This window comes from Tachypleus tridentatus, chromosome 13 (genome assembly GCF_004210375.1).
Source record: "Tachypleus tridentatus isolate NWPU-2018 chromosome 13, ASM421037v1, whole genome shotgun sequence".
NCBI classification, from domain to species: Eukaryota; Metazoa; Arthropoda; class Merostomata; order Xiphosura; family Limulidae; genus Tachypleus; species Tachypleus tridentatus.
In genome coordinates, this window is record NC_134837.1 from 247305446 (window position 1) to 247316450 (window position 11005).

The 11005-nt window shown below is 32.8% G+C and overlaps 1 protein-coding gene across 1 annotated transcript in view; it reads right to left on the reverse strand.

Annotated features, from left to right (window-relative positions):
* LOC143236505 (uncharacterized) overlaps positions 1 to 9864 on the reverse strand; it is a 147855-nt gene extending 137991 nt beyond the window's left edge. Inside the window, exons 1-2 of the mRNA XM_076474802.1 lie at positions 9754 to 9864; positions 1776 to 1957 (exon numbers count right to left, since the gene is read on the reverse strand). Of these exons, the coding sequence (XP_076330917.1) occupies positions 1776 to 1957; positions 9754 to 9814 (243 nt within the window). The 5' untranslated portion in view covers positions 9815 to 9864. The remainder of the gene's footprint in view (positions 1 to 1775; positions 1958 to 9753) is intronic.
* Positions 9865 to 11005: the final 1141 nt, after the last annotated feature.

Consider the following 11005-nt stretch of genomic DNA (forward strand, 5'->3'; position numbering starts at 1 on the left):
TATCCAAGGTTATGGAACGACAAATAACCTATATAATAAATGTTATCTGGGATTATTCCACTTGAACAGAGTAAATGTGGAAGTATATGGTCATAAAAATATTGATCTCTCATGGTATAACCAGGTAAAAAAAAAAAAAAAAAAACTTGTAAATTTTCATTCCTCTTTGAGTTACTTGGAAATGCTAACTCAGCTGAAAACAATACTTAATGTATCAGTAAAACGTGCTATAGTTACAATCACTGTCCTGACAAGTCACAACATATTTATTATTGATGAAACATAAACCCCATAACCCGAGCGCTTTCGAAAAATGGAATTTTCTTCTTCAGGAGCAAAATGGTTATTTATATTTACTTATCACATTAAAATCCTTCGAAGAGATAAATTATATGTGAGAATTGTTTCAATAAATAAGAAAATATTCACCTTTTAATGTCATGTAATTCTAACTGCTCCTCTTGAAATGTTTTAATATTATAAAGAACGTAGTTAATGAAATGCCAACAAAAACTGTGTTAATGTACAATAAGCAAATGTATAAAGCTGATTTAGATCTAATGAATTATAGGTTCATCGTATTATTTCTGTAACAACAAGTTAACAACATTATAAAACCATAAACTGTCTTTTAATGTCTTAATAGCTTTCAGAGATCAATACTTTTATTTTTAAATAACATAAAATACATAATAGCATGTTCTCACTCAAGTATCATAAAACGGAATGATTAGAGAAAGACATGATTGCATTGAGTTATTCATGTCAAATAGCTAATTGATTAGACTACCACAATCTTTCCATAATATTAATTTTTATAGTTAAGTTTCCGGTGAAGCATAACACTACTTTAATAGACAATAGAGTTTATTGCTTACCTGACCTGATACGGTTTGTTTTTTCAATTTTGCTCAGAGTTACCCGAGAGCTATCTGCGCTAGCCGTCCCTAAATTAGCAGTGTAAAACTAGATGGAAGACAGCTGGTCATCACCACCCACCGCCAACTCTTAGGCTACACTTTTACCAACGAATAGTGGGATCGACCGTCACTTATAACACCCCACGGCTGAAAATACAAGCATGTTTGGTTGAGCTGGGATCCGAACCCGCGACCCTCGGATTAGAGTCGAACGCCTTAACACGCTTGGTCATGCCGGGCCCAATATATCAAGAATGATGCTCGGAACTTGCAACTTGGCGTTGTTGGATCTTTAAGCACGACAATGACCCAAAGCACACATCGAAATATGTGCAATTTTGCGACCTTCGGATTACGAGTTGAGTACCTTAATCATATGGCCATGCCAGACCCCTACCTGATACGTGTAATGTGAGTTTATATTTGTTTATCTCCTTTTCAGAACGATTGGTCTGGTAGATATTTTCTATTCATTAGTGTGAGTCGAAGTATACTCAATTTGTGAATTTAGTATTTTAGTATTATGTATTAGTTATACGGGTACATACCAGAGATAAACGTATTGTCGGTAATCCTTAATGCTGTTCACGACAATAAATAACTTTTTTAAAAATCCGTGGCCTCTTTAATACTCTAATGATAATTCGTTGGACAACGGTAATTACTACAAATGATAAACTTATCCATAAATTTTGTCTTCAACCTATAACTTAAGACTGTTAACTGCGAATCTGTTTCCGTTTGGAAAAAAAACCAAAAGTTCCTAATCAGTCCATTTATCGATACATTATCTCTTTCAACCTAGAAGTTATATGGTTTTGTATTAAATTAATCCATGTTTTAAAAATTTCTTACTTTTCGAAGTAAACAAGTCTTCCAAGCGTCCAGCAACCTGTAATGTTGATCCCAAAGATAAGGAGTCTGGTTCTTTATAACGATATCAACAGTGTCACGAGAAAAGGAAGGATGTTTATCGACTTTAAGGTTTTCAGAAAATAGCATCAATCCATTTGTGAAATCCTTTGATACTACTGCTACTGTAAATAAAATTGATGCAAGATATTTACAAATATTATTCGTGGATGATTGTTATATAATCATTTGGTTCATACTTTGAAGACATTGGTAAAGAAAATATAAATAACAGAATAATACCATTTTTACACTTCTTTTACAATAAAAATTGTAAATGAATGAATTATATATAAATTATATAAAATATAAAAAAATTAAAGTTATTATTTACACCTGCTTAAATAGGAAATTCCATATTTTAGATTTAAATTAAATAAAGCAGAAGTTAGTATACATATTTGTAGCACTCGAAGTATTTTGAGCGATAGATAAATTAAAGTTATTATACTATGGATTAGCTTCATGAATCATAGCTTCGGGAGCGGCCGCCGACTCAATACAATTGTACTTAACCATACTACAGAAATATCTGATAAGGATAATGATCAAAAAGAAAACAATGAAAGCATCTATGCCTCTTTTTAAGCAGCTGCCTTTATTAAATATCAAGGAGAAGTTTTTCCAAATTGAATTGATTATATTGAATAGTGGGAGACATCCGGTAAGATGGCTAAATCATTGTTTTAACATACGTTGCGTAATTATGGGTCGACACGAGTTATCAAAGAGAAGAGCTGCAGTGAAGCTTAGAGATAAGTATTTTGTGTGTGCAAAACTTTTTTAATACACTTCTGGAACAAATAAGTACAATTAATAAACCAAATAAAGACACTCTAAAAAATAATTTATTCATCTGAGTTAAAATTCGCACGTGGAAAAGTAAGTGAAGATAATTACATAAATAATTATTGTAAATAGCAATCAATAAAAAAACATTAATAACTGTAAGAATTTGATATCCTCATCATAAATTTAATATTAAATGCACATTAATTTCTTTTAGACGCTACTGAGAATTAATTGCCAGCAATATCACTGTTTTTCCTCTGAATCTTTGTAATTCAGTCAATTACCAAGAAGCGATTAAAAATGAATTGCTATTCACTATTAATAGCCGAAAAATACTTGATGATCTACAGTATAAAATCAATAAGAATACTGTTTTTCTTTTGTTATTTCAACTAATAAATAACGAAGTATTTTGTCATGTATTCACTGCCAAGCTAAAACAGTATGAAACTCCAGGTAATAATGAAACGAGCACTCTTATAATTTACCTGCAATCACCTAGTTCATCACCTCTATCAGAAAAATATAATATAATTACAGATAATATGTGTATACAGGTATATATTATGTGTATGCATAAAATGTTTGTGTTTACTTGAAGTCGAGCATAAAGCAACAATAGTCTATCTGTAATCTGTCTAACAAGGGTATCAAAACCCAGATTATAGCGTTTTAAGTCCGCAGACATACTGATATGACAGTGGGATTGTAATAGTTATCTACATAAAATTTTGGTCTAAAATGTTAATGCAATTTTCAACAACCACTTGAAAAACAAATATAAAAGTATTCTTTAAAACCAGCTCACGTCACATGAGTGTCTTAAAAAAAGCATTTCGTTCATCTAATGCCCTAAGCCATGTGATACTTTATTTGTCGTTTTCTATCTTTATAATAGTAAAGTATTTATGGAATAATTTCATGTAGGTCTTTTCACGTCCCTCAAAGGTCGGTGAAAACGTTGTTATATCAACCATTAACGAAACAGTAAGTATATTTTATCAAACAAAAAACACTGAAAATATTTTAAAAGCATTTTAATTTTTCAGCAGAAAGTAAAAAAGTCGAGATATAAGTACTAATGGTGAACTGATGCATGAAGATGGTTACAGGTAGCAACTACATAATCTAACACAAGGCAAGTATCAGAAACATATATTGTAGAACAACAATCTTTACATGAGTTGGTATACATACTTATAATTTTGAACACTTTAACCTTTATCAGTACACCTGAAGTCCATACGGACTCGACGATGACTATTTTTTAAATATTTTTTGTTGACCAGTTATATTTTTATTTATTTTTATGTAATTGTCACATTATTATTCTCTGATACAAAAAATTAAAAAGTTTGATGTTTTGCAATTGAATAATTTCTGTGAATAAAAAGTTGCTTTGGGTCCGTGCCTAAGAAATATACAGAGTTGGAGCTTCTATCTTCATCGGGCATTGTGTGGATTGAGTCATAGAGGTTATCCATTGTGATAAACAATGATTACGTATTCACATCTATCCTGAAGTGAAGTAATGCGCACGAACTACTTCAGAGACATCACCAGACGTCTGAAATGCAGAAAGGGGGCAAATCTGCTTTTGGAAATCTAGGATTGCTTGACACAAGACAGCACGCTGGTCAAGGTGTTCCAGTAACAAAAAAACGATATTATCTTTTTGCCCAAAAATCTCTGACAGCAAAGTCCATTAAACCTGTGAAGCATGTAAAAAACCATGTCTGCGCTGATCACTCTACACTTAGTGTACGGTATGATGAGTGTTTCTAAGATGAGAAAATTTGGAATTAGTTTATTTCTGAAACAAAATTTGATGTAGTTAGACATCTTTGGGTACATTTGGACCCCAAGCACATTGTCGTACAGTTTGGAGTTTTTTGTTACATATTCGAGAAATTTGTTTCTTTATTCAGTATTTTTATTAGTTTTAATTGCGAGATGTCAATTAGAGAAGAAGTGGACTTATAGTATAGAAAGCTATGTCAATAATGACAACTTTTTGTTTAAATATGAGAAAATGGATATAACTAAATTTCATATTTTGAAATAATAAATCACATATTATATACTTATGGTACTCAGCCTTTCATACAATTTATCTGCACAATACTGTTAGAAGCCAGTGTGCTAACTTTTCAACATATAAATCATAGCTTCAACGTTTATGATCATTAAATATATGCGGGATACGTATGGACCACAGGTGTATAGAAAGGTGGATATTTTAACGTATACTGATGAAGGTTAAGCTGTATTTCATTCATGTTATCATTGTTCTCGAATTTCTATGTGTACTATCTTTTATAAAGTATAGAAATGATATGTTAGAGAATTTGTCTGTTTAAGAGCAATGCCACATTAGACTATATGATTATCCATACAATGAAATCGAACCCTGTTTATGGTTGTCTTTTATCTGAATATACTAGAAGGAAAGAGAATATCAACACAATTTACGACTAAAACTTATAATCACTGATGACGAAAAAACTCACTATGTAAAAACGGCTGGTTTGGGTTGAGAAAATGTTTATATAGAGAAGCGAACAACGTTTCGACCTTCTTCGATCATCGTCAGGTTCACAAAGAAACAAAGAGGTAACTGACCGATAGCTGACCACGTATTTCAAGAGGATTGTGTAACTGAGTGTAGGAATGTAGAGAGCGTACTTAGATGTTTGATTATATTTGTTAATAAAGGTATAAAGGTGTTCCTTTGTATTGGTTTATTTTGGGCTTGAGTTGTTGAATAAGTAAGGCTTCTTTGAATTTGCGTTTGTTTATGTTTGTTTCTTTATTTAGTACAGTATACCCTCACCTGTTCGCGGTTCCCCATTCGCGGCCCCGCATATTCGCGGGTTAGGCTCTTAACCCTATCGCATCGTATGCCGGTATACCGGGCTAGCGTTATAGCGTCATAAAAACGAATGCTTGGTAAACCGGGTTTTTGTAGATCATAGAGACTAAAAGCGCTTTTCGAGGGTATGTCTGTATTTACTCTCTCAAGCAGTTTTATCGATTGACGTCTTTATCGAACAATTATTACTGAATTGTACTGTACTGTATTATTATTACCTGAACTGTGCGTACTGTATTTATCTGTCCAAGTTTGCTTTTAAATTTGTTCCACTTTCTGTCAATTCTAATACATGTGTTGTACGCATAGAAAATGACTTTACGGTACAGTAATACAGTATCGGTAACTATACTATGCGGTGTTACTGTCCTCCTGTACTTACGTTTCTTTTTGATTAAAATATTGTTGCAGTACAAAATTAAAATGTGTTTACATTATCATTACTACATTAGTGAAATACATGACTGCATGCAATATTACTACATTATTACTGTATTAATGAGTAAGAGTGTCTTTAGAAAGTGTCTGGGAAGCATTTAGTACCGTATATAATCTCATACATAGAAGTTTTAAAACTGCATCCAATATTCGCGGTTACGTTCTTTACCCCCGCGAATAGCGAGGGAATACTGTATTTGAGTGTTTTCTATGGTTATGCTGTGTTTATTTGATTTGCAGTGTTCGAAAACGTGTGAAGGTGACTTTTTGTGTTCTTTGAATCTGGTTTCCATTTTTTTTTGTTTCTCCAATATAGAAGTTGTGGCAGTTATCATATTGTATTTTATAAATAAAGTTGGCGTGGTGTTTGTCAATGTAGTTTTGACATATGTAGTATGGACCTAAGTTTTGTGTTTGGTTTTTCAATAAATTTGGTTTTAACTGGAATGTCATATTCTGTTAAATAAGTGTTCAATTAACATAAGTGTTTGTTATTTTTCTTCTAATGTCGGGAATATATGGTATGCAGCAGTATATGGTTTAGTGATTTTTTAATTCGTGGGATATATTTACTTTTGTTTGTTTGTTTTTTTCGAGTTTCGCGAAAACCTACTCGAGAGCTATCTGCGCTAGCCGTCCCTAATTTAGCAGTGTAAGACTAGAGGGAAGGCAGCTAGTCATCACCACCCACCGCCAACTCTTGGACTACTCTTTTACCAACAAATAGTGGGATTGACCGTCAATTTATAACGCCCCCACGACTGAAAGGGCGATTATGTTTGGTGCGACCGGGATTCGAACTCGCGACCCTCGGATTGCGAGTCCAACATCTTCACACACTTGGCCATGCCGGGCCCTTTGGTTAGTTGATTTTGCTTTTTCTCTAGGTGTGTGCGTATAATGTTTTCTACGGTTTGTGAAAGAAACTTAATGATGTTGATGAAATATTGTTTTGTTTAATTCGTAGTTAATTTTATGTCTGTGTTTATTTGGTTTCTTAGTGTGTTGAGTTTTTGTTTGTTTCGTGTGCTGAGTCCCAAGGAATGTATAGTCCAGTATGGGTGATTTTTCTGTGGATTTCTGTTTCAAATTGTGAATCGGTTCTTGTAATTTTGAGGTTAAGAAATGATATTTAATTGCTTTTTCCTGTTCACATGTGAAGTTAATGTTGGTATAAAAAAGAGTTGATGTGATTGAAAAAATTAACTATGTGTTCTATAGATTTGAATCCCGCAATCGTATCGTCTACATATCACTGCTATAATAGTGGTGGATGTAATGCTGTGTTAACTGCTTGTGCTCCAACTTGTGTCATAAAAATATTGCCTAGAACTGGTGATACTGGGTTGCCCATGTTTAGGGCCATTTGTTTGTATAGTTGTAGTTGTTGAACATGAAGTTTGTCTTCATCGTGGTGAATTCTATGAGGGTTGCTAATTGGTTGCTTGGAATGTCTATTGATGGATTAGGGCCTCGGATATTGAGTTCTAAGGTTATTTTGCAGGCTTCAGCGGTTGGGACTTGTGTAAAGAGGGATATAACATCGAAACTGGCCATTAAGGCTTTATGATTAAGTTGATTAAGATTAGACTTGAAATTAAAAGAGTCTTTGAGGAATGAGCTGGCTGATGTTACATATTTGGAGAATGCCCATGCAATTTATTTACCAAGACTGTAATTAAACGATTCATATGTGGATATTATTGGTCGTAATGGACCGTAATTGGTCGTAATCTGGTTTATGAGGTTTGTGGATACCATATATTTGTAGTTAGTCGGTCTTGCGTAGATAGGAATAAAGTGTTTTTGAAATTGTGTTGGCATTTTTCATTTTTAATAGTATTTTGTTTAGTTGCGTTTCGTGTGTCTTTGGTGGACATGTGTGTATTGGTTTAAATTTGTTTGTGTCTGATATTAGGTTATTTATTTTTTGAGTGTATTTATTCGTGTTCGTTATGAATATAGCGATTCCTTTATCTGCTTTTAGAATTTCATGTTTTTGTCTTGTTTAAGGTTTTTAATGGAATTAATGTCTCTTTTTGTAAGATTGTTTTTCAGCTTTCTGTTTTGTGAAATTATGTTAATGGTTTTGTGAGAATATTCTTTGAAAAAATCGTTTAAGATGTTGTTTTAGGTGTTTCTGGAAAATATTATTTTTAATTTTTTTTCCGGGAAGTTTGGCTGTTATCAAATCTTCCCAGAAAAATTGTAGAAGTTGTCTTCTTTCTGTTGGTTGTTTTCTTGTTTTTGTTTTCTGTGGAAAGTATCTCAAGTCTCCTGGCCAGGTCTTATAAACATGTTTTAATTTCTAAGGCTGGAATGTACTTAGGTACATCTGCGGAGTTGAGTCCTTTGTTAAGTTGATGTATCACATCTGTGTTTAATTGTCGGTCGGATCTGTTTATTATGAGGTTAGTCAACGATTTGTCGTGTTGGTGTCTTTTCTGTTGTTTACATCTTAGTTTCTCTACTTTTTTGTTGTTGCAGATATTTTTGTTTCTATCGTTCCTAGTGTTGATTTGGTTGATGTCTCGTTGTATAAGTCCGTAAATCTCTGGTTTAATGTAGCATGCCAGTTGATGATCTAGGTTCATTTCTTTGATTTGGTAAGTCATGGAGTTCTTTGTATTTCGTGTTCAACATGGCTTTAAGTAGTTTTTTCTGTAAATTTTGCATTGATTACATTTTTGATAGTTTTACCTTTACAAAGTTTGGGGTTAGTTGTTCCTTCCTACATTGTTGAATGAAATATATGTCATTTCTTCTATTGATAATTCTTTGGTTTACGTTTCTTAGTTTCTTTACGATCGTACGAGCGTGTACTGGTAATAGTGGCGAAAGGAATGTCAGTTCAAACATAATTGTTACATAGATAAGTGGGCCTGGCATGGTCAAGCGTGTTAAGGCGTTCGACTCGTAATCTGAGGTTCGCGGGTCCGAATCCCGGTCGCACCAAAAATGCTAGCCCTCCCAGCCGTAAGGGCGTTATAATGTGACGGTCAATCGCACTATTCGCTGGTAAGAGAGTAGCACAAGAGTTGGCGGTGGGTGGTGATGACTAGCTGCCTTCCCTCTAGTCTTACACTGCTAAATTAGGGACGGCTAGCGCAGATAGCCCTCGAGTAGCTTTGCCCGAAATTCAAAAAACAAACAAACATAGATAAGTACAAATGTATAAACAAAACACAAAGACTTACACTTCTCGTACAATCGCCGTGATAAAATAATAATCAGTGATGACAAGAAAACTCACTTGTAGAGAAAAAAATCAAAACCTTCTCAATCCAAACCAATCGTTTTTACATATGTATTTTTCTTTACAACTAGAACTTGGTCTCCTCGTGTCATACCAAAGCATATAATTTGACTAACTACCTTTATTAATCGATTGATGGCTACAAACTTCGACAGATAATGTTTTATTTCAAATTTCTTACGGCTGCGGGATGCGAATATCAAACACGATGATCTGAAGCGCAAGAAAAACAGCTCGACTGAATTAATTTCGTCGGTTTATAATAAAATTGTAGATACTGTTCTCTTCACCTACGATACTGAAATATTGATTAGATTACCACTTTTCTCTAATCATATAATTATATGAATGTTCACAATTCCAACTTGTAAACATTGTTAATATTATCATCAAATATAAACCAAAGTGTGATCCGAGTGAGGTACGTTTCTTTGGAGATCACAATGGTCGAAGTTTAAATATTCTAATTTACAAAATCTTGATCAACACATGCAATATCCATTTAAGTGAAACATAACGAAATTTTAAATGTTTTGACTGATAAATAGAGATGTGATACTTACAACAATTAACGACTGCGAAAAAGACAACCGTCCAAGTAATGGCAATAAAAAATTCTTGCATTTTGACTTTATCACCTCAACTTCTGTTTAGTTCAGTTACGTACACCAATTTATATTTCCATTGTAATATTACACGAATAGATGTTCCAGGGAGAGGCTGGCACACTTTTTCTCGCTCTTCCATTGGTTAATATCTAAATGAGTTGGCGCTTCGGACTTTTCACATTTCTCCGATGAACTGACAAAGTGCCAAATGTTATAACCACCAGGTGGGCCCCTGCAGGTCATTAAGTAAAAACGATTTTCTATAATTTTTTGTTTCTGATGCTAAAGTATAAAAGACTTCTATCATGGAAGTTCATGAAATACATAGAACACATGAAGTCTCCTTCTTTGTCAGTAAATTACTTAATTTACGAAAACAAAAATTACACGTGCTTACATAAACAGTGAATTTCATTAGATAGACAATAATAATAATAGTACTGTTGTGCTACAGAAATAATTAGAATACGGCAATGTTTTTATATCTAAATTAATGGTCATCAAATAGACTAATAAAGAACATAGTGATGTGGCCTTTAATGACGTATTAAGACTACAAAACTGTTTTAATATATCGTAATCAGCCTCTTTATACTAAGCTTAATTCTTTGTATGGAACACTGAAAACTCTATTTCGTTATTGTTTGACACTACATAAACTTGTTTCAGTTAGGTTTTTCAAAGTAAAGAAAGAAAAAAAACATAATTTGAGGCAGTAGAAAAACTTCAAATGAGATATTTCAAACTTTCAGCCATGAACAAATGAATATAATGTATAGTAATATTATATTCTTTACATATCCTTTAGAGATAACAACACTAAATTTAAAGTTCATTTACTGTTGTGGCTACATCATAGATAGCTCATTGTGAAACTCTGTTCATAACAAAACAAATAAAATCCTTTAACCAAGGTTTTAATGTTCACAGCCAATAATGAGAGTCTAAATTGTGAAATAATTTGGTAAATACTTCAAGTAAAAAGAAGAAAAGTTATTTATGTAAGGAAAATGTAAGTAGGAATAAGAATATATATATATATATATGTACCATTTATTTTCACTAATATATCTTTAAACTAATTATTACAGAGATATATTGAAGCACAATTCTATTGAAAATTGACGACATTTTTATTACATAGTACATCAGAAGAGGTATAATAATAGTTAGGTTCATTACATTGTTTATAAACTGAAATAAACTT